Source organism: Propithecus coquereli, unplaced genomic scaffold (genome assembly GCF_000956105.1).
Source record: "Propithecus coquereli isolate 6110/MARCELLA unplaced genomic scaffold, Pcoq_1.0 Scaffold281, whole genome shotgun sequence".
Taxonomy (NCBI): domain Eukaryota; kingdom Metazoa; phylum Chordata; class Mammalia; order Primates; family Indriidae; genus Propithecus; species Propithecus coquereli.
In genome coordinates this window covers 2,824,449-2,849,463 of record NW_012148408.1, presented here as the reverse complement: position 1 = coordinate 2,849,463, position 25,015 = coordinate 2,824,449, and the positions used below count along the sequence as shown (strand labels likewise).

Here is a 25,015-nt window from a genome sequence, read left to right as displayed (position 1 = left end):
TGCAACACAAATCATAAGCAAGCTGTTAACTGAGCATGCCTAAATAGTAATACATGTTGAAAAAGGACCTAGGTGTGCACCAATGTCAAGGAATGCTTTACCAAGCATTAGGAAAATCCGAAATTATAGATAATAAAAGATACATAGAAAATGCTCTAATATCTGTATGTTAACTACTGATACTTAAAGATCAGATTAGGCAAACTCCACTCTCTCATGTCCTTTAATATACCAACCAAATAGCAAAAATTTAAAAATTGTAAGCAGCAGCAGCTTACTTAATGAGAATCTATCATAGAAACTCTTATATAATTTTAAATTTATGGCTATGTATACAAATTCAAAGAACAGCCTTGTAAGGACTTTCATACAAGGGAACATAGAAGTTTCATAAGAAACTAAAACAGGACTTCCTTGATACAATATTTTACTATAACATAATATCCTAAGAACTCTTAGATTCTAAATACCTAACAGCATTAAGATTCCCAGGACACTAACCTCTTCATAAGGCAATCCTACGAAAAAGCAGTTCTTTTTGGTCTGACAATAATAAAACCCTTTCTTCAAAAAAGGGCTCCTATATTAAGCAACATGAGTTCAAAATGCATAAAGAAGGAACTTGGGTGACGAATGCAAGGGTACATGAAGTGCCTTGAAATAAATGTACATATATTCAATTAAAAATACATTAAAAATAGGGTAAAAATTACAATGGGTACTACGACTATCCATCATCCCTTTGAGTCTCTGTAAAAATTCAGTATGAATTATATACTTGGTTACCAAAGTAAAATGCTGCTACCAAACTTAAGAAGTAACATGAATAAACAACTTACACAGTTAATGCAAATAATAAAATGGAATGTTAGAAATACTAAAATCAAATATGCACCAAAGGAAATCACACGAAAATGATAAATTATAAATAAACAATTTTAATTAAATTATAGGTTAGGAGAAGTGGTGGGGTTACACACAGAAACCTAGCTGGGAAAGAGATTGAGAGGATTAAAAAAGTGACCAAGTGGCACACACAAACGAAAACGAACACCTAAAGGAAAGGACAAATTAAAGTTCACAGCACACTAAAATACAGTAACATTCTCATGCAAAGTAGGAGTGTTCTCAAGTCAGAGTAATAAATACTTAATAAATAAAAATCCTGGGTAGTTCAAACCAACAATCAAGCTCATTCCTACATAATCGTTTTATCACTTTCAGATTTAAAAGGTATTCAAAAATTAAAATATACTGAGAAGGTATTTTTCCCCTGTAACATGATTAATACCATTTGAAATGAAAGCATTCCCAAAGATTAAAATCATCTGACCACATATTAATCATCCTCCAACTGAATTTAAATTCAAATAATTCCAATTATTCATGTTATTCTAAAGAAAAACATAAACCTATCCAGATCTAAGAGTGAAACCATAATTAGCAAAATACAAAGTAAAGTTACATGTGAGACAGATGTGTGTTTAGTCTAATATTACTCTCACATGTTGAAATCAATATACATTCAATTAAATTAGAAAGAAAAAAATTATTAGTACAGATTTAAATATGTAGTGTCAGTAAATAAACTCAAGAAAAGACTTAATTTTTTCCAGCAAAAGAGTAAAAACAGTTTCAGAAATTAACCTGTTGAAACTACCTAAACTCATGATCAGGTTACAGCACTTTCTTTTTTACATGAGGGACTAGGGTCACTGAAAATGTAACCAAAGTTCGAAAAAATTTTTTTAGTGACATTATTTAGAAGAGTATTTAAAGGCAGGTATATGTCTTCTTCATCTTCAAATTTTGTCTCAGTTCACAGCAAGGAGGTTCTTATCCAAAGTAGGTACTTAAATATTCTGAATGAATAAATCAAAGAGGGGGTTAGGGGGCAGTAGGGTAGCAGGAGAATGTGGCCTCAAACATGTATTATATACGGTAGAAATTTCTATTTCAGCGACCAAAATTTTTACAAGCATACTAAAACAATGCATTAATTTGAGATCAGCATGTATGAATTTTTGTCTACTAATTTAATTCTTTTCAGATATTTAATGAAACTTTTTACTTAAAAATGACAAACCTTTTAGAACTGCTCTTTCACAGTTGTAAATCAAACACTAACCATGGTAGTTCTGATTTCTAAAGACAAAGGCTTTAGTGTTAAATTGGAACCCTCTCTATTGAATGAAGTACAGGGAAAAATTCTTAAATGACTTTTACTTAGCTAATCAATCTTTCTTCTGCTTATTTAACATTAAGATATGTCTAACACGGCAAACCAGTAGTGACCAATCACCAAAGGCTGCCAAAACCTGAGAAGTAATAGGGAAAAGTAGTTCCATTTTCATCCCACCACCCAATACTTTTTTCAAATTTTTCATGGGAAAGGAGAAAAATATTGGTGGGGGGAAGCAGAGACATGTTCATTCCATAGGTGTTCTTTTTTAGGCCTCCACTGTCATGACTCTAGGCCATACCTTAAGACTGAGGTTGCAAACTGGTGGCCTATAAACATGCTTTGTTCTGATTAGTACTTTTAAATAATTTTTAAGATTATTATTTTCTAAATATCAGGAAACTTCATATAAAAATCTTGATTTGCAGTCCTTGTAAAGTCAGAAAACCTGGCAAAGCAGGCCTGCACAAGAACACAAGGCCAGAGCTGGGTGGTGGTGGCCTCTTGTAGACCAGGCCTGTCACAGTCCCTCCCTCTCCTTCTTTCTTTAACTTGGCCACTTTAATTCATATACATTATCCATCCAGGCCCTGTGGGCACTGAGGTCTTGGCCCCCACCCACCTACCTTACTTACCCTTCATCAACTAGAAGAAACTTCAATATAGAACCCCTAAAATTCCACTATACATCTATTAAATAAACGATTGAAATACTAACAGGGATAAGGAAGGAGTTCTTTGAAAGGTACACTGGTTTCCCTGCTCATCTTTTTCATTCTTTCTATTCTTGATTACCAGATATCAGTGATATGTGCTGACACTACCATTAAATTATCTCTAGTTTATAAATAGATATGACAAAATGCACTGATTTCTCTTTGAGGATCACTGTATAGAATAATTTACTATGAGCAAGTGCATCCATTTAACATATTAACTGCCATGTGAGTTGTATTTAACTCATGCTAGTTTTGAGCCAGGGGCCTCATGAAGCATATGTAACTCACATGTCTCTTTACCATGGGAACCACATCGTGCAGCAACTCATGCTGCCATGCAGTAGCATACGTGTTATATGATGGCTGGCCCCCTGGGCAAAACTCCACAGTTGGTTCATGAAAACCTTACTTGTTGATGTTCTCATTGTTATAATTAATACTGACAATTTAACTGCATATAATTCACGTAGAGAAAACAATAAAAAAATGACAAATTTTTCATGAAATTAGAAAGGATTGTTTTGTTTTTGAAGTTTTTATTTTATTTTTATAATAAAACGCAGTGGCCCCAAGGAAAAATTTTTTCTAGTGCGGCAGTCAATGTGTTAATGTACATCCACCCTATTTCATCTGGAAGCTGACTAAACTGACCTAGGAATAAAATTGTCACCAGAGACACAGACAATGAATCAATCTGTAATTATGGACAATCAAGAGCTTCTGGACTAGATAATAAAATAGGTGGTTTGTTATCAGCAATTACTGGGAGCCAAGGTAAGTTCAGCAATAAGATATCAAATAATATCACTTCCTATTTAAATAATGCCAACATTGGTAGATCAGAGGAATGTGATAGAAATTATATACTGATTTTAGAAAAATCCTTCATGAAACCTCTGATAAGACACAAAGATAAAATGTGGGCTGGATAATAATATATATATATATATATATTTGTTTTGAGACAGAGTCTCACTCTTTTGCTCAGGCTAGAGTGAGTGCTGTGGTGTCAGCCTAGCTCACAGCAACCTCAAACTCCTGGGCTCAAGCGATCCTTCTGCCTCAGCCTCCCGAGTAGCTGGGACTACAGGCATGCCCCACCATGCCCGGCTAATTTTTTTTTTCTATATATTTTTAGCTGTCCAATTAATTTCTTTCTATTTTTGGTAGAGATGGGGTCTCGCTCTTGCTCAGGCTGGTTTCGAACTCCTGAGCTCGAGCAATCCGCCCACCTCGGCCTCCCAGAGTGCTAGGATTACAGGCGTGAGCCACTGCGCCCGGCCCATAATATATTTTTAATTGACTGAAAAATCCTTCCCCAAGAATTCTGAACCTGATGTTGGGAAAGAGTGCTCTAGTGGAATACTATAGGACTTAACTTGCTTTAGCATTCTTTCTGTCTCTCCAACCTCTGGGTATTTTTTTATCAGTAACTTGAAAGATAAGACATATCTACCAAATTTGCAAATAACACAATGCTGAGAGAGATATATAATGGGACAAATGACAGAAATAATGTTTGAAATGACTGAGCTAGAACAAATGGATCAAAAAGAATATGACATTTAATAGAGATATATATGTATCTGCATTTAGATTCAAAGCGTCAACTAAAAATGTCAAATATACGATTAGAAAGGAGGGGACATCTCCCTCAATTAACCCCAAGATAATATATGTTAACAGTGGTGTGGGCTGCTAAAAAGTTAATTCATGCACTAGACAGGTGCTATCCTAACTGTGGAACATGATTGCCCATTGTTCTGGACTAGTCAGACCACATTTGGAGCACTGTTATCCATTCTCAGTGGTACCTTTTAAGAGGTGAAAACCTAAGGGGCTTTCAGATAAGGACAACCAGGAATGATGAGGTCACTAAACCATCTAATTTAAGAAAAGGCTGAAAGAAATGGGGAAGTTCTACCTGGAGAAGAGAAAATTAGGGGAGACATGATGGCCGTCTTCAAAAGTCTGAAGGATTGCTATGTTGAAGAGGGAGTAGAATAGTCGTATGTTGTTCTAAAGGGCAGAACTAAAACTAAAGAGAGAAAGTTATAGGGAAAACATTTTAGTTAAAAAAAATAAAAGCGAAAGCAAAAACCCTCTCCAATGAGGAAAGCCATGAGCAGATAAACAGCACTCTCTCAGGAAGGCTTGCAGGAAGGCATTCTAACAGGAGGTTAGGCCAGATGAATTCTGGAATCCCTTCCACTAATATCCCGACACTGGAGCTCCTGAACGTTGTTTGGTTTGAACTAGCCTTGCATTTTCTCAGTCAGTCATCATGAGAGAATCTGTCTGGGTTACTACTTTACAAGATGCCACTCAAAGGACAGAGGGAGAACTTTACCACCAAATGAATGTGGTGATTCCTTCAAAGCAGTCACCCGAGAGGCTGCATTCGTATTCCAGAGCTGCTAGCACTTAAAACATCACTGAAACTCTTAGAATGCCTTCAAAATCTGCTTCTGACTCACATAAGAAACAGACTCACTGTATCACAGACACATCTACCATATTGCTAGTAAACACAACTGTATCATCATTTGATACAGCTGGAGTCTAGCCATCAGTGAGTGTCCAATGGTGAGCCAAACAACTGACCTATTTCTAACCAAAATCTATTATTTAGCTTGATCATCCATTTTAATCAAGCCCAGCTCCCAATGAGTTCTAAATGATTTCAAAAACCTAATTCATCCTTAGACACATACAAATTTGATGTCAAATACAAATTAATATTACATAGGCTCTTAAATGATCAAAAATATAAAACTGATTTAACAAAGGTAGCATGAACAGAATAAGAATATAACCTTCCAAGTTCATTGCTTTGAGGGAATGTATATATCCTTTTTTTCTCTTTCTTTTTAAAAAGCATATTACTTTATAGGAATGTTTTTGGCTCAATTTTAAAGACCTCAAAAGCCAGTAGTACAGATTTTTTTTTTTCTTTTCCATGTTCCTGTGAGTCTTTAAAGTTACTATCTTAATTTCTAGAAACCATGTTCTTTCAAATAAACACTCCAGGTACTTAAAAGTAGAAGTAGATTATGATTATGAATGGTTTCAAGAATAGAAATTTTTTTCAAACCCAAAATACTATTCATATTACTATGGTTTTAATAAGATATATTAATTGACTATAAGCTGAGTATAGTATAACAGAGTATCTTTTATTTGGGATCAGTGTGTCTTTTCCTTACTATAAAAGTCATGATCTATTTTTACCACTTACAGCCAAAAGATTTTTATCTCCCTATACATATTATCATCTAATAATAAAGATACTCCATCTTCCTTATGAAAAAAATCTAAAATCTTCTTTTATAGTCCTTTAAATATACCTATTAATTTAAAAACGTCATTAAGGATGCTTCCAAAACTAAACATTGTCATCACAGTGAGAATTTTAGTAGAAATTAGTTGGGCTTCAGTCAGCTTGTTGTCTCTGTAGTGAGTATCTGTATAATAAATAGTTATCCATTTTTTTCTTTTGTATTTTAACAGAATGCCTGGTACCCAGTAAATAAAGTTAAGAACCTGTTAAGAACTGCAGTGAAGATTTTGTTCTTTACAGATTGCAGCAAGTCTGAGTTGAGGAAGTTCTGACAGATGCAAAATGTACACCTGTTGCAGGTGCACATACAGCGTAACCGGGCATGGCTGCGAAAACACACAGAAGGACAGGAGTTGAGTTCTTACTTACAAATATGGCACAAGTCAGGGTGTGCCAACTTAAAAAAAAATATTTAGGCATAAGCAACACTCTTTGTAGAAAGGAAAAGGACAGTGCGGGGCATGCTAAAGTTGTGCAGAATTCCACATTTACCAAAAACATAATAAAAAGGAACAGCTTCCTCCTCCCTCCCTATAGAAAATCTAGGGAAAATTAGCTAACACTTTTGCTTTTTTTGGAGAGGGGATGGAATTATTTTTACATGAGTTTTAGTGGAATAAATATGCACAGCAATAGATGGCACCCTCGTCTAAATTAATAAAAAGAAAAACTGAGTAAGCCATAGCACCCGCCAAAAGGACAAAGTTTACTAGCATTTAAAATAACATTCCCTCCTCCTCCTCCTCCTCCTTCTCCTCCCTCAGCATACACACATGCCTGAAAACCAGGAAGGAGAAGAATGACAATACACAAAAGAGTCAAAAGACGAGTATATTCAACCCTAAGAAGATATGAACAACATCGTCTTTAATTCATCAAGCACCCTGGCTCCCAAAGGAAATCAAGATGCTTCATAAATTTCTCCTTGAACAAAATATAGGGTTAATTTCATCTGCTACCAAAACACAGCAGCCTAAGTATGATAGTATGAAACTCTGGGTAAGGATGTAAAAATCAGCAATGGATCCAATTGAAATTAGATATGAAATTTGGGAAGGCTTTCTGACTCCTTTCTGGTTGAGTGGAGTTGCACTAGTTGGTGCAGGCACATGGGATATCCCATTTCACCTCAGCTCTAACTACCAAAGTAGGGTGTCTCCAGTGACTGTTCAGTGGTCAAGCCACTCATTCATACAAAGCCATCACACCACCCATGAAGAGATACTGGCGCAGAACCCACTCAGAAGAGCGCCACCTGATGAATCAATGCCATCACTTCCTGTAACACCTGAACATTTTTACAGGCTTCTCAGTCAAAGGACTGGCCCAATCTGACTTGGCTTAGCTTGTGAGATCTGATGAGACCACAGCACACGGTGGCATGGTTGTGGAGATTAGCAGCATCCCAATAATGCCTAATTCCCAACATGAAGAAAAACAAGAATTAATTTTTTTAAAAACTTTTATAGGCTCAAGACATTCCTTTTTAAAATTTGACTTGTGATGATGAACATATCACTGCTACTAAGTCACTGCCAGCTGTCATACTGGAATCCATCTGTTATTTTGTAAATTGAATCTGACTCTTCAACATACACCAGCCTCCACCCACCAAAAAGGAGAGATGCAAAGTATGCTTAGCAACAGGGAGATGCTTCATGAGAAGTAGTTTGGGATTAACCATATAAACAAGTGTCCATGTATGTACATTTATCATATACACACACCCACACACACAATTATAGTAAAACGTTTTTAAAGATGCAGATCTAAAAACATAGTTGCAGTTATTTACAAGATTTAAAACATTTATATAGCAAAGAAGACATCATAATATATAGTTAGGCAGTAAGCCTGACCAAGCAGTGCGTTTCTAGATAATTATTAAATGTTAATTACGGCAAGAAAGGAGATTTGGTCATCCTATAAGAAAATGTCAACAAAATCCCCACAGAAATCATAAAGAAAAAGCAACTTACAAAGCAGTTTTTAGAAAGACCCAGATTTTTCTCAAATTCTCTATTCTATCAGTGTTGCCCATGTCTCGGGAGAGTCTGTCTCTGTAATGATCCTCTCTGCAGATAACATACATGAGAGTTTTAAAGCAAAGGTAAAACATAAATAAAGTTTTGCTTATCTTATAGTAATAGGAATGACTTGTCTTCCAATACAAATAGAAATTCAAGGATTTGTTGCCTATTCTAAAAGTATTAGTTAATAGAAGAGCAGTAGAGTTAACTTTGATTTTAAAAATCTATACAAATTAATACCTTTCTTAAAAACTTCAGTCTTGGTTTATAGCAATGTTTATTACTCTATTTTATACTGTGGTTTTCATAAGAAGAAAAATAATTTAGAGATTAACATAAGAATAAATAAACTATAAAGTCCTGAGAAACGCACTGCCTGAAAAACTATTAATATTTTGTTACAAAACAGAATTTATACAAACACACTACTTGAGGAGAATGCCATAAGAACCATGCAATTTTAAGGCAGTTAGTAAACTACAAAGATGACCACAGTTATGTGCTTGTGCATATGCATGTATAGATATATAATAAATGTACATGAAATTTGTGGCTCCTAACACTTAATGCAAAACATTTACGTAGTGGAAATTACAAATTACAACTACTTTTTACAGCACTTAAAAAAGACATACTGAACTCAAACATACCCATAATTTCCACATAAATTCATAAAAGATTTCAGAAACCTTCACATACCCAAAGTCAATTAATCAACAGAAAAATATAAAAATAAACTTTTTGCTCATATTGAAATGCTTTATAAGCATAAAGCAACATGATGCCAAACCCACTTACTGCAGTAAGACTACTTTTTATGTTGGGTGGGGGGCTGTGTTTTATTGTACTATCCTTATTAAGATAGTTACAGCCTGCTCAAAAAAATGCAAATATCATCAGAAGCATTGTTTACATCATTTTATTATGACAGCCAAACCAAACTTGAATTTACTCAAATTTGTACCTTCTCATTAAAAAGTCTCTTTCTGTTGCTGAACAACTTCTATGTGACAAAGATTTCCCCCTCATGGCTAATAATGGCATGCAATGTTATTATGAACCATGCAACATGAAAATGAAGACAGAGCAAGTACTTACGGGTACATGGCCATTGTTGTCAATTTAACAAAGATATCCTTACTGGGTGCATCGGCAGTATTGCAAGTGAAGGCTTGCGGTGGAGGCATTTTATGTTTCCTGCAGAAATCAGTAGGTGAAATACTATATTCTTGTTTAACTTCATGCAGGTCTGACTTTGCAGCTACGATTAAGCAGGGTATTCTGCTGTCCATAAAGTGTTGCTATGGAATTAAAAAACAAAATCAAAATCTGATAACAAGTTTAAAGACTACTATTTAATTAAAGAGAAAAAAATTTTCTCTGGATAGGCAAAGCGACAATAGTTTCAAAGAGAGAAAATGAACCAAAAGGCAAAGAATGGCAGTGGTCTAGGTCAGTCTCACATAAGTAAGACCAGGACCATTTTTCTAATGCTGATAACAAAATGGACCAATATTGATTCTTTAGATTATCTACAATTTTTTAAAATACACTTTTTAATTAAAAAGACACATTAAACATTTTGAAATATTAAAAAAATCCATTTAAATTCTTCCATCCTAATGAAGACTATTTTCATCTTTTCATATTACCTCTAGTCCTTGAGCATATACATTTATATATATGTCTATATAACTACAGTCATACCAGACATAACCATTTAAAAATGTAATACTATATCTTCTATGTTCTTCAGAACCCAAAACTATTATTTTTAATGGCTGCTTAATATTCCACTAGATTATTTTATCTTACTTTGGTAAATCATCCTATTGTTAACCATCTAGATTATTTCCAGTTTTTTGCTATTAAAAGCTATGCTAGAATAAATACCTTTGTACATATAGCTCTTTACTCCTGCTAAATCTTGTTGATAATCTCGACGTGACTGATGGGCGTTGCAAGTTTCTGGTTTATCCCCTTACCATGGCTGTTATTCTTGGTATAACTGGCAATATATAATCCATATGCATTTCTAACAGCCAAGAGGACCCTCCATTAATACAAAAGTTCTAAATCAGGAATGCACATTAGAATCATGTGGAAAATTTTTTTTAGAAATATATACGTCTGGGACTCTACCACTTCAGAACAAAACTAGAACCTTTAGGGATAGGGTAGAGATGTATTTAATAGGTATTTTTAAAAAGCTCCACAAATGATTTCCTTGAATTTTTATGGTTAGGAAAGACCACACTGCAATTCTATTAAAACTCCATATTTTATATTTAGTCATAGTCTGTAAGAGCAACAAACCTTAAAAATCCTGGCACAGTATTCAAAGGATTTGGGATTACTGACATCATATACCAGGCACACAACATCACAAATGATCTCAGCCTCAGTTAGAAATTCCGATTCTGAGATATCATGCAACTTGTAAAAAGAAAAAGATAATGAGAAATGTAAGTATCATAATATTGATATATAAAGCCATGATGTTTTCGTACTTGCTCAACTGGACTTCCTAATAAAATTGTACTAGCTAGGCATAACTTTCAGTCCATTGTTTGGAGTACAATGTATGGATAAACAAATATCTTCTGATTCTATAGATTAAAAATGGTGATTAAGATTTGACAGACACCAACGTTTAGTGAGTGGCTAATTTGTGGGGATGGGCCCTTTGAATGCATTGTTTACATTCTACAGATAAAGATTCAGGCTAGAAAGATTAAGTCAACTGCCCAGGGTAACACATCTAAGAAGTCATCAGACCAATATCTGAACTCAGATGATTCCCAAGTCTATTTTCTTTCTACCACACTACCTTTTCTCCCCACTAATTGAAAACACAAAGCAAATAAATCTTGACACTAAAGTCATTTTGTTCTACTTCACTGCCTACTTTTTTCAATGTTTATTATAAAACCTCTTAAATATCCCATCTGTGAGATGATAATGATCCAACAAGAGCAAAACTCAGTACTGAGTTAGTTATATAAGAGAGTGTGTCCTTGTTGAGAAGATGAAAGGGGACACTTACAGTCAGAAGTGACTCAATATATTCCAAATAGAACACTACTATACCATGTATAGTCAGAGACATGAAAGATATGAATTTGTAAAGACTGGTGTAAGAATAAGAAAACAGGAAAACTAGCGGTCAACAATATTAGCTGAGTACCCAATATGCAGAACTATACTTATCGGGAAAAAACAGGAGACAAACAAGGATTAATAAGAAACTGATAAACTTTTATCATAAAGTATATATAAAATTCAATGTGATCATCTGGCAAAATAAACTATTTACAAAAATAAAACAAAGGACAGTGAACTATTTCTAGTACTTATCACTTGTTAGGAGCATCTCATGTTAGCTAACAATAAGAAATTCAGGCTAGAGAGAGTAAGCCACTTGCCCGAGGTCACACAATAATGGTGGACCAGGGTTGAAGCTGAAATATGACTGGATCCAAGGAGAGTATATAACCTTTCTACTATATTTCATAGTCATCTTTTCAGTCAGACTCTTCCTTCATAAATTTTTTTAGGTTAACACATTTGTTGAATTTATTCCTCCCTGCTAAATAAATTTGATTCAGATTATAAACTACTAAGCACTAGCACTGTTTTCATATTAATTTCTAGTCAATAGTAGAGGAAATATTGGAAATATTTTTTAAAAAATAGAAATGGAAGAAACAGTAAAGGGGCAGTATTTTTGGTATGTTTTTTTCCTTTTCCTTTCTTTTTTTTGTGACAGAGTCTCGCTCCGTTGTCCAGGCTGGAGTGCAATGGTGTGATCATAGCTCCTGTAACCCTGAATTCCTGGGCTCAAGCAATCCTTCTGCCTCAGCCTCCCAAGCAGCTAGGACTATGGGCGTGTGCCACCACATTCAGGTTTTTTTTTTTTATATTTGGTAGAAAAGGGTCTTGCTATATTGCCCAGGCTGGTCTTGAACTCCTGGGCTCAAGCAATCTACCCACCTTGACCTCCAAAAGTGCTGGGATTACAGGCATGAGACACTGTGCCTGGCCTTAATTTTTTTTTTTTTACTTTCTTATTATGGTATAGTTAACATACAAGTAAGTGCACAAATAGATGAACTTTTACTTATATCTATACCTATGTAATCACCACACAGATCCAAAGAATTAGAATTCGGCCGGGCTCGGTGGCTCACGCCTGTAATCCTAGCACTCTGGGAGGCCAAGGGGGGCGGATTGTTTGAGCTCAGGAGTTCGAAACCAGCCTGAGCAAGAGCGAGACCCCGTCTCTACTAAAAATAGAAAGAAAGGAATCGGACAACTAAAAATATATAGAAAAACTCAGCCGGGCATGGTGGTGCATGCCTGTAGTCCCAGCTACTCGGGAGGCTGAGACAGAAGGATTGTTTGAGCCCAGGAGTTTGAGGTTGCTGTGAGCTAGGACGCCACAGCACTCTAGCCCGGGCAACACAATGAGACTCTGTCTCAAAAAAAAAAAAAAAAAAGAATTAGAATTCCAATGCATAAACAAGGTGGAAAAAAATACACAAGTTCTATGTATACCCATTAATTTAAAACCAGTTTGTTTTCAGAGTCATTAAAAATGTACCCAATAATTAATAATCTTTATATGCCATAGAATTTCTTACCAACAAGTATTTCTCTTGTCCATATACATAAACAGTGTTAATTGCATAGTAGGATTTATGATCATCACGAATTTTCTTCTGCCTCTGAAAACAGAACCAAAAATCTCAATATTTACGGTAACTGGTTTTCATCAATACATACAGCTCTGTGTGTACATGTGGGTGTGTTATAAATAAAAGGGCATTCTTTTCTACACTATGTACTATTTACCAGTACAAAGGAGATATTGATTTTATGTTTCTTAGTTCTTAAGATCTAACACAAAAGATGTATTTGTTCTGCATAAAGTGCAAGCAGTAGCTGAAAGGGAAGGAAGCTATATGCATTATTGAAAATATACTCTAGAGCCACCTACTGGTAATCCTCATTATACTCTAATTCGGTCTGATATAAAACCCATCTGGAAACACATTAGTCTTCTTACTCAAGGAAGTAGTTAGAACTAGTTATCAGTATTCAATTCAAAATATTTACTGTGCATTTACTTCATGCCAAGGACTGTGTTAGGTGCTTTCACATGTGTAGTCATTTAATCCCCATCTAGACACTGGTTAAAAAAAAAAGACGAATGATAGCTAATACCAATGAAACAAAGATAGTTCAACAAGATTACTGTTACATTTAGATTGTACTTTACGAACATATTGCAGGCCACTGAGTTCTAGAAATCATCTAAAAATGTTAATAGCTATGAAAATATTATGTAAATTTGTGACTATAAAAATTTGTTGGATATAGTTCTATTTTCTGAGACCTCTTACCATTAAGTTTCTTCCAAGAAGAGCCTGAAGAACTCCACTTTTCCCACAGTTTTTCATTCCAATTACATTACATCTGAACACATTTCTTTGAGTCTGTTTTTTCTGCAGGTCTATTTTTTTATCTCTTGTTACTAAAAAGAAAAAAACCACTAAATATGTACCACTTAGATTCACTGAACCTCTCTATTCTACCTTTTGCAAAGTAGGGTATTGCTATGTATAACTTTTGTGAAGTGTCTGATCTATAAACAAACATACTGTATGATCGTTAAGCTGGATGTGAGTAAAGTACTAAATATAATGCAGAAGGGCCTAACTTCGTAGAAAAGATGCATTTCTGAAAGTTGACTGTAAAGCGAATTTCTAGTAACCAAACATTTTTATCACCATAAATAAAATATCCTACAAATGAATGAAAATTACAATGAATATATCCAACATTTTATCCCATCTAATTTCTTCTGGGATAAATTATCATAAATTACAAACTAGAAGAGGCTATTTCAAATCTGTACTCTCTTGGAGCTGTATCTACATACGGAAAAGGGACATAGACTCTGGGTTAACTGGTCTTTCGAACGTAAACCGTAGAAGAGGCAGGCCAGGAAACAATGCTGTTATCAGGATGACGTGTCATCTCTTCCTGAGGTGAAGAGAACTCCTTAAGTTATACTCAAAGATTCAACTACTACAGTCCTCACCAGAGGCTCTACTGATAGTAGCAAAGACTGAAAATTATATAATATCTGTATAATGATACATTATTTAACATTAAGATATATAAAAGTATATTTATTGATATAGAAAGACGTTGATAATACGTTTTTGAGTGAACGAACTTCACTGTTGGCTAGTGATTAGTTTCTTACCCTCTGATGCTAAATCAAATACCGTCTAATTGGTTAAGAACTTTAAAGCAGCAGTCCTGAACCTTTTTGGCACCAGGGACCAGTTTCATGGAAGACAATTATTCCAGGGGGTGGGGTGGGAGGTGGTGGAGCTCAGGCAGTGATGCAAGCGAGGGGGAGCAGCTGTAAATACAGATGAAGCTTCACTCACTCACAGAGGGGGTGAGGAGGGGGAGCTCAGGTGCTGATGCAAGGCCTGGGGGTTGAGGGCCGCAGCTTTAAAGGGTATTTGCTCTGTCAATTTAAGAAAGGCTGTCTTCTTGTGCTAGAGCTTCCTAGTCAGATACGGCAGATTTTGCACCAATTGGGATATATAAGAAACTCTTGAAATGATCAGCTCCTTAATTTGTTATTTCCATACCTACGGGTTTTCTTTAAGTGAAGCACATTGCTTAGCAAGAATGCCTGGTTTACATTACAAGATCTGTGAAAGATTTATTGATATAGAAAAAGGTTACAAAGCTGAGAGAAGTACAATTAATTCAAGATCAAGATCATATGTTAATAGGCTTGTTTAAAGAAAATTAAAATGCAAGATAGACTGCTAAATCCTTAATAGCCCATAGCTCTCATTTTCATCAGTGGAGTATGCCAGGGAATAGAAGGGAAGCAAAATATCCACTCTTTCTTTTTTGATAAACAATAAAATCAAGCATCTCAACTCAAAAGAAATTACTAAATCACAAGGAAAACAGACTGTAATTGGAAGACATGAAGATAAGTTTATTTTTATTCTTTGTTACACTGGAAACCGGAATCTTAAAAAATGTTGCCAATCATAAGGTGAATAGTATCCAGATACTTACCTGTAATGGCTGAAGCTTGAGATTCTTGTTCAGTCAATATTGAATAGCCTAGGTAGCCCAAATACTCCAGGCATCGCTGTACATCTAAATACGTCGTGAGCCTATGAAAGGAATGAGTTTAAAATGTGAAAACTTCCTGAATGAACATTTACAAGGAAAAAAATGCCAACAGCTGTCAAAAAATATTATGCATCATATCCAGAAAATTTTTGTCAGACTGCTTTGATTTCCTACGTGCCCAGCCATGGCTTTTTCTATACTGCCATTCTTAACGCAGGGAAGAAAGGCAGGAGAATGCAAGGGGTGGGGGTGTGGAATTCCTTTTTTCTACTTCACCTGCCCAAAAAGCAAGGCCACACTGATGAGCAGTGAGTGGCTTGTAAAATCTAGAGTGGAAATATTTTATATAATCTGCTTCCCAAATTAATATCCCACAAATATTGGCTAGTTGAGGACTTAGTGATAATTAAACACATCTGAAAAGGTTTGACAAAGGCACAAAAATAACTGAACGGCACGTGAAATTAATTAGCCTTTCTTATGTATTTGAAAAAAGAAAAGATCCTAATGATGACAAAGTTTAGTCTTACCAAGGCTAAAGCAATTATGTCATCTTGCAAGATCAGAGGAGTCCCTATGCCAGAGTACCCTAGGCATAACGTTAACTATGCTATAACTAGGTTGTAGACAAATCCTAAGTCTTATTAAGAATTCACTAAAAACAATAACAAAAAAATGCAAAACAAGTCTTCGGTTCCAAGTACAATATGCTTCTTCCCGTATTTTGAAGGAGTAAGAACTGTGCAATAGCAATGACATTTCCAATTCCCTTAGTCAAACTAAAAAGTACTAAAATTTAGTACAGTTTTGATGTAAGACTTATTACTTTTTCTCTGTATGTCACCCAAAAGAAAACAATCCCTACTGGATAAATTTGTAGAACATCTACAGTTCATCTTAGAGATAGCAACAGCCCCAATAAATCCTGCTTAGAGGCAGCTGTGATCAAAGCATTTTATAAGATCTGATAAGCTTACAAAGTGACAAATGTAATACACCACAATTTTAAACTAGTTGTAACTCTAGAGGAAAGAGGTGAGCTCTATACTCACGTCCACTGGGAAAGGAATCCCTGGTAGGTTATCCAGCCTCTTTCATTGGTACAAACTGTGTTATTCACATCTGGCCCCCAAGGTATGTAAGGGAAAACTTTAAATAAATCTTTAAGCTCATCAGGTGACAAAGCACAGTCTCTATCCTGAAGATACACAAGGAAGCATACATAATATTTAGATACCTAAGAGAATAATTCCCAAACACAAAAGCCCTCTAATCTAGCAAAGCCATGCTTCTAAAATTAATTAACAAATGACAAGAAATATTACATTTTGTCAAGAAAATTCCACACATGTATATAAGAAAACCTACGAAAGAATCCATCAGATACTAGACTTTTTCATCTTGAGAAAACAAAAAAAGTAAATAGCAGAAAAAAATTTTGCTAGTTTAAGAGAGTTTGAGTAATTTTTGGCTATATGACATAAGCGTCCCATAAGAGAACAGAGCTAAATCATTCACAGAAAAATATTTGCCATATATTAGGGAAAATTACAGGTAAATGCTTACCAAATCATGTTTGTCAAAGGTGCTCTGGAGAAACAAATACGCATGATGATTTAATTCAGTAGTGCAATCAGGAGGTATTTTTAGCCTGTTGATAAAAAAAAAATTTAGGAGTAAAATAAATCATTAATCAAACATTAAAATTTAATTTAAAAAATGAATATAAAATTCCAATGAATCTTTCTGTGGGATGACACCATGTACAAAAATACCTTCATTGGCACTATTTAGACTTCCCCAGGGAAAGTCTCTGGAGTGGTTATGGAACTCCTCAGAAGAGTCATAATAATGCTCATTCCAAAGTGACACATGATGTTTTCTTAACTATCAAAAGGGCAGGTTGAAATAAAAATTTTATCAATAATACTGATTAAACTGTAATGGGTTTGTTTTTCCCATGTATAAATTATGAGTCATAATCATCAGCTTTATATTAATTCCAACATTGTAATGAGTTACAAATGATGTGAAGAGATGTTATTTTTACCCCATTTGACCTTCTGATCCACCTTAAACTCGGTTCAATAAACATTAACCAAATGCACTGAGCTAGGTACTATGGAAACAAAAACAAGACAGGCTCCCCACTTCTAAGGAACCACATTCAAGTGGTTCAACAGAATGAGGTATATGCCAAGAAACTGGTAAGCTGAGGATGCTAGGGGAGCCCACATGAAAGGGGAGCCTGGGGACGGGAGGCATCGACACTGCTGAGACACGGTCACTTGAATTGAACTTGAAGGATGAAAGGCATTAATTAGGTTGGGGGAAGAGGGAGAGAGAGAGTGAAAATAGCACGGGCAAAACCCTGGAGTAGGAAACAACATATGTTTGGTGGACTATAAATAGTTCAGTATTTACTTCCAGAATGAAGGCAGAGAGTGGCCATGAGCAGAACAGATCATGAATGACCTCGTACACTCATGTTAAGAAGCTTGGGCTTTATCCTGTGCCTTGAAGGGAAGCGACATGGCCAAATTTGTATTTATATATCTACTAATCTACCAGCACTGTGAAGGACAGAGGCAGAGAGTTTAATAAGAAGACTAGAGAGATTCAAGTGGTGGCTACGGGGGCTATTTTGCAGAAAATTAAAGGCAGACAGCATAAAGAAACTGAAAGAGATGATTAGTGTAAGCCACAATGCCATAAGAGATGTAGTTTCTTAAATGTCATACTTAAGAAAGCAGTAAGCAGCCTCTTGTAGAATTTATCTATTCACATGAACAGGACAGAAAAGAAAACTAGATGAAAAGGCCCTGGGACAAATTCATTCAGTCAGTACATATTTATTGAAAAATCTGGGAAATTAACTTGAGCCAAGATATGGTAACTTAGTTGAGGGGAATTTCAATTTAGAACTTATTAATGGACTAGGAATCTAATCAGAAAGAACTTTGCTTCCTCCATGATGGAGAAAGAAAAACAACAAAGTATTTCTGAATCACTACAGAGATAGCCGGAGGCGCTCTACTGAAAGAAAAAAGGACACAGGTAATGTACCACTGAAAATGTGAAGAAGAAAGGCTGAAGACTCCAAGGCCAGATCTTGGCAAGTCACCATCCCTGAAAAGCCTGCTTCCCATGGACGCAGAAGAGGCATCCTGCAGCAAGTCAGTCTCCTGTTTGTGGGTGGCACTAGGTCCACTTTTAAACAAATACAACGTAAACATAGCATATCAAAGGAAAATAACCACAAATAGACCGTTGTTTAAGAAAAATACTTATTTCATCCTGAGCTAAGAACAGGCTATAAAACTGAGGGAAGAGAGGAACTGATGAAAGAAAAGAAAAATGATAACCAACATATTTCTGATCTCTTTATTCGAAAACCAAGTTTGTCTAGCATCTTTTTCTCCTTCTTCAGTAAAATGAAATTTTAAAAGATACTCGTATTCTCCATGAAAAGAGGGAAAGTTTGGCTCTCAATTGATTTTGCTTTTAAGGGACATTTGGCAATTTCTGGAGACAGTTTTGGTTGTCACAACTGGGAGAGGAGGTGTTACTGGCACTAAGGGTGTGCCAAACATCCTACAATGCACACAGGACAGGCTCCACAACAAAGAATTACCTGGTCCAAAATGTCAATAGTGCTAAGGTTGAGAAACCCTGCTAAACGTTTGCTATTATTCTAAATTATTCCTGGGTAGCTTGAAGCCTACCTATCCATGTACTAAATAAAATCAATTTGGAAAGTAAAATCAATTAGAAAACAAAAGGTACATACAAGGGGAATAAATATTCAGGTGTCAAATCCAGATCATCATCATAACCAAATCGTCGAAGCACAGTCCAAGTAGTTTCGTGTCTCCCTCTCTGGATAAAAAGTGTGTGTAAAAAGAGAAAACCTGAAAATAAAGTAAATTAGTAAATACAGTTGATGTGAAGAAAGGTACAGAGTCACATGGGAGAAAAGCATATAACATAATGGCAAGGGCTAGATTTGTGAACATATGTACACTAGTTTTGCACAGTAAAGGTCAAAACGAAGTTCACAAGTGTCTCAATGAAACAGAGCTGATTTCAGAATCGTTTCATATACACCCAGCTCAGAAAGAGAGAGCTCTGGAGGAAAGGGCCAAAAGTACACCCCAAGGAATATACCCTCATTCACAAAGTTATATGACAGAAACAAATGAAAATGTTCTATAGATCTTTGAGCTTGTTTCTATAATGGAAAATTCTGGTTTTCAATTTCATTTCTTATTTCACTGTGTGTCTATAATATATTCTAAGGGAATATCCTATACTTGGTAAATTTGACTCATAGACAAAATTCCCTAAAAATAGGTACCATTTAAAGGCTGCTTTTTAAGTAGGAAGAATTTTAAGATATATTTGTTTGTCCCAGATATCTCTTTACCTCAGATGGACCCTGCATCCCTGAGATCCAATTTCCCTACCTCTAATTTATACTGACAGTAAGGATGAGAATCCCCAACAATGGTGTGTCTCTTCCAACTCTTAAATATCCATCCAAGTCAGATTTTAGGCATATTAGTAAATACCAACATTTCCTTAAAGTATAAATAATGCAATAAAGGCCTTCACCTTCTGCCAAATTTTGAAAGCAGTAAGTTCAAAAGGGGGAAAAACACCATTCGCCCACCTTTCAGTGTCAATCCACTGTCAGCCACACCATCACTTATATGTTTTCTGACTACATTCTTGACATCTTCCAGAGCTTGAGGTGCTAATGGAGTGTTGAAACAAATTCTCTAGCAAAAAACATAAAAATAAATTTAAAAACAAAGCAGCATTAAAACCACAAATAATATAAAATAATCTACAGCTTTAAATCAAAAATTTGCAATCGAAAGGAACAAATCCTACATTAGGATAGTCTCCACTTTGTATTATTTATGTAAAACTTGTCATACTTAGAAAGAAACTTTCCTAACTTCCCCCATCCTGTTTCTAAAACATAGGGTTCTTTGTGTAGCTATGTTATATAAAACCCAGAAAGCAAAAATAATTCAGGCTTCAGATTTCAAGTCATCCTTAATACACCCACTTTTATCACTTTATACCATGGAATGAAACTATCAAAAACTCCCCTCAATTCCTAGGCATAAGAGAGTTTTATAGCCTAAGTAAAGGCTATTTAAGCTACTTAAGCTTGATGTGAAAGACAGTTTTACATGAAAGAGACGTATGTTTATCAATATATTGTTTTTGTTGTTTATACTAATAAATTTTTTATAGCTTTTATCAGCAAAAAAGACAAAGATATGCAAACGTCTGAAATAAAAGACAGCTACCTGAAAGAAGTTGAGTTCGGCATCATTGAGGGTACCATCATTATCTTGATCAGATATTTTAAATATACGAGTAAGGGCTTTTATACAAGCTGGTTTCATCTATAAATCAATGAGAAAAGAAACAAGTGTTTTAATTAAAGTAGGATTTTAAATGTGATTTTCATAAGCAACGCTGGGAATATTATGATTGTTTTGACATAACATTAAATACACCCAACAAGGAAAAATGAACTAAAGCAAAGCCATTGACTTTTATACTCAAGCCTTTTTAAGTAAATTAGGCAATTTTTACTTGCACTGATTTTGGAATGGTCAAACACTCCCCTCATGACCACAGATCCTCTAAGGATGGGCAAAAGAGAAGTTCATCTTTAGGAGAGATTCATTCTTCCAGTCACATAAAGAAGAACTATTTATTTATTTATGTCCTCCCTTACTCCATAAAGGATTTGAGCTGAATCATAAAACTACTAAGGGCTTTTTCCTTTCTAATTTCTGGTTTCTGACCATCAACCTTCTGGTAGCAGAATGGGACTTGTTTTGATCTCTCTTGTGTGTGTATATATTAAAGTTGGGATATAAAATGTGCTTATTTACAAATAAGTGACAAACTATCACTGGCTAATAGGTGTAAAAGACTTTTACTATCTTCCTATTATAAGAATTATTTACATTTTTTAAAAGAAGCTTGCCTTTTATGACTCTAAAGCTTTTACAAGTAATGCTGCTAGAAATATATTTGCCAACTTTCTTAATTTTTGTTTTAGGATTTATAATGGATAGAATATTTAATTATTTAAAAATAAGGTCCACATGCTTCTACTTTGTATAACCACTATAGGGTAATCACTACCAACAATTCTGAAAATAAAACTTTCATGAATGTTTGTTCTAAAAAACTTTCTTAATGGTGCCTGGGAGCTTAAAATAAATAAGATCTTTGAACTTTGTGTAAGCTTGGAGGTAGATCTCTTACAGATCTATTTAAATCAGAGAAATGAGATGGCAAGGTGAGGAAATGTGTCCTTATTAACTAAGAACTTCAGTCGTATGGCTATCCAGAGCAGAATGTTAAGGATGACAGCTTTGATCATGCTTTCAAACTCAAATGCCGAAAAGAAATTCTTTAAAAAATAGGAAAGGAAATTGTTACTTTCCAAACTTTTTTTTTGTTTTAAATGGGGTCTCTGGGAGAGCAATTTGATATAGTGAGAAAAAGATAAAATGTAAGATAGAAAGAGATTAGAAGGAAATGAGAAAAAGAAATCAAACATTTAGAGAGGATTTGATAGGGCCTCCTTTATAAGAGTACTAAATGGACTATAACTCATAACATCTACAATCATGGGTTATTTATTTTTAAAAATAATGAATGGTAAGATATCACTTCTATAAATGTGATCCTTCTATTAGACATTCCAGATTGATTATATTCTTATATTTGACTTGCTCTAAAAAAGCCTGTTATATAATAACCTAAATGTTTCCAAAAGTAGTAATAGCTAGAATGATGTACAAAACAGAACCTAAAAATAACTTTTTATTTTATTTTACCTCATATAATAAAAGGCTACATTTAAAAAAAATAATTTGAAGACAGAAGAATAAACAGTGATGTATTTTTCATTAAAGCTTGATATGAATCAGCAGCTAAAGTGCTCTAAGGTATTGGTTCAATATGATATTTAAATACTAATCACCTTAAAATATAATACCAAAAAATTACCACTATTAAAAATATTAAACATTGTACTCAATAAAGCTATAAAAATTCTACAGTGATAAATTAAAAATATGTCTATGAGTAATCTAAACCCTCACACAGTGAGCACAATTATTATATAATAGTCACATCTTTTTCATTATTAGGTAAGCTGAGGGCACCATGGGTTACACAGAGTTCATCGTCACTGGAAACATATTTATAGCTCAGGCTTTAATTCTGAATATGATCTTTTTGATGATTCCTCCTCAAATCCATATTAAAAGCTTATTATTGCAAAGATTCTGGTTTAGGCTTAGATTTAAAGTTTGTACTTCTTTGGTCCCCCACCCCCTGGCACGGGTCCCTGTGGCCTGTTAGGAACAGGGCTACACAGCAGGAGGTGAGTGACGGGCTAGCGAGGGAAGCTTCATTTGTACTTACAGCTGTTCCCCATCACTTGCATCACCACCTGAGCTCTGCCTTGCACCCCATTCCATGGAAAATGTGTCTTCCATGAAACTGGTCCTTGGTGCCAAAAAGGTTGGGGACCGCTATTGTACTTGTATAAAACGAAGTTCAGTGTAAAAGGTTTTTTTTTAATTTTTAACGATTTCAGGTAGATGTAAAAGTTGATAATTTTGCCTAAGAAATGAATAACAGATGGTGGCAGATGTTTTACTCTTGTGGGACTGGGGGAGAGGAAGAGGGATTAGCAGATTAGCAGAACTAATAATAGGGCTGAGAACAAAGCAGCAATTAAAACATTGAGAACAAACTAATAGAGGAGATTTAATATACTGCTAGGCTAAGGCCTCAGAGATAAATCCTTACAGTGTAAGACTGTTTCCCAAATTTCCTTGATCACAAAATAAAGCACCTGGCTGAATCAGACTAGAATCTATGTTTTTAACAGGTACCCCTGTTAACAGGTGATCATTATGATAAGGTAGGTTTCAGAAATACTGGATTAAGAGAAAATTAGAAAGAAGCATTCTAATTAAGGAATAAGAGTAAAACAGGGTCAGATTAAGGGATAATTCAGATTAACTACTTATATCAGCAGTTGGCACTTTTTCTGTAAAGGGCCATGCAGTGAGTATTTAGGCTTTGGGGCCAATAGGCCAAACCAAGGATAACACATAGGTACTTACGCAGCAAGAAAGAAATCAAATTTCCACGAAGTTTTTATTGACAAAATTCAAAATATAATAACTGAGTATAACTCTGCAATACAGATCTAGTAATGAGAAGAATGGATTCTTTTTGGAAGGATAACATTTTGCTTAACGGGTTCAAAGTTAGTGTTCTCTACCATGACAATTAATTACAATTGTTTATATGTTAAGGCTGATCTATAAAAACATTTTACATGTTTCATGTATGAAAATGTCTTTTTGCACAAATATATACTACCAATACTGATACATATCCACAAAACTATGAATTTAACAGAGTACATTCATTGCTTGGAAGGCATTTATAGAATTACATTAGATTCTTTTCTTTTCTTTTTTTTTTTTTCCAGACAAAGTCTCACTCTGTTGCCCGGGCTAGAGTGCTGTGGCATCAGCCTAGCTCACAGCAACGTCAAAGTCCTGGGCTCAAGCGATCCTTCTGCCTCAGCCTCCCAAGAAGCTGGGACTATAGGCATGTGCCACCATGCCCGGCTAATTTTTTTTTTATATATATATTTTAACTATCCAGCTAATTTCTTTCTATTTTTAGTAGAGATGGGGTCTCGCTCTTGCTCAGGCTGGTCTCGAACTCCTGACCTCAAACAATCCGCCTGCCTCAGCCTCCCAGAGTGCTAGGATTACAGGCGTGAGCCACCGCACCCAGCCTAGATTTTTTTCTTGATGTTTGCCTTTTAGCATGTCATTATACTACAGATTAATCAGTTCGAATTGAAAGTTAGGTGGAAACTCAACTGCATAGTTAAACGGATTATGAAATAAAGAAATTTCCTTTGCGCTTACATCAAGGTCCAAAAATCTACTTTCCCGTCTAAAAATCTACTTTTTCTTTTCTTGTTTTGGCATGATGGGTGTGCATTGAAAATAAATAAAATGTCATGGTACAGTGATATACATGATACTTGAAATGCTGTCAAGTTATAACTGTGTCAGTACAATTAGGAGTGCATTGAGCAGCAGTGATAAGAGATGAGGGTACCACACATGAGCTATCTTGAAAATACTCAATTCTGTCTTTATAGCATGAAAACCAGCCATAGACAAACAAATGAGCATGGTTGTGTTACAATAAAACTTTATGTATGAAATGATAAAATTTGAATGCAATATAATTTTCACATATCACAAAATATTTCTTTTCATGTTTTTTCAATCATTTAAAAAATGTAAAATGTAGGTGTGGTGGCTCACACCTGTATTCCCAGCTACTCGGGTGGCTGAGGCAGGAGGATCACTTGAGCATAGGAGCCGGAGAGCTGCAATGAGCTATGATTGCACCACTGCAGCCTGGGCAGTGAGACCCTGTCTCTTAAGAAAAAAATGTAAACCGTATTTTTAGCTTA

At 35.1% G+C, this 25,015-nt stretch overlaps 1 protein-coding gene across 4 annotated transcripts in view; it reads right to left on the bottom strand.

Moving 5' to 3' along the window:
- The window catches only part of RHOT1 (ras homolog family member T1), a 63,714-nt gene that overhangs the window by 6,270 nt on the left and 32,429 nt on the right, over positions 1–25,015 (bottom strand). Inside the window, exons 9-20 of one of the 4 annotated variants that reach the window (XM_012648345.1) lie at positions 20,775–20,873; positions 20,123–20,231; positions 19,241–19,361; positions 17,017–17,101; positions 16,503–16,648; positions 15,391–15,491; positions 13,677–13,807; positions 12,915–12,998; positions 10,588–10,707; positions 9,370–9,572; positions 8,221–8,316; positions 6,445–6,567 (exon numbers count right to left, since the gene is read on the bottom strand). In XM_012648345.1, the coding sequence (XP_012503799.1) occupies positions 6,445–6,567; positions 8,221–8,316; positions 9,370–9,572; positions 10,588–10,707; positions 12,915–12,998; positions 13,677–13,807; positions 15,391–15,491; positions 16,503–16,648; positions 17,017–17,101; positions 19,241–19,361; positions 20,123–20,231; positions 20,775–20,873 (1,418 nt within the window). The remainder of the gene's footprint in view (positions 1–6,444; positions 6,568–8,220; positions 8,317–9,369; positions 9,573–10,587; positions 10,708–12,914; positions 12,999–13,676; positions 13,808–15,390; positions 15,492–16,502; positions 16,649–17,016; positions 17,102–19,240; positions 19,362–20,122; positions 20,232–20,774; positions 20,874–25,015) is intronic. The other 3 variants (XM_012648346.1, XM_012648347.1, XM_012648348.1) reach the window with 3 other exon arrangements.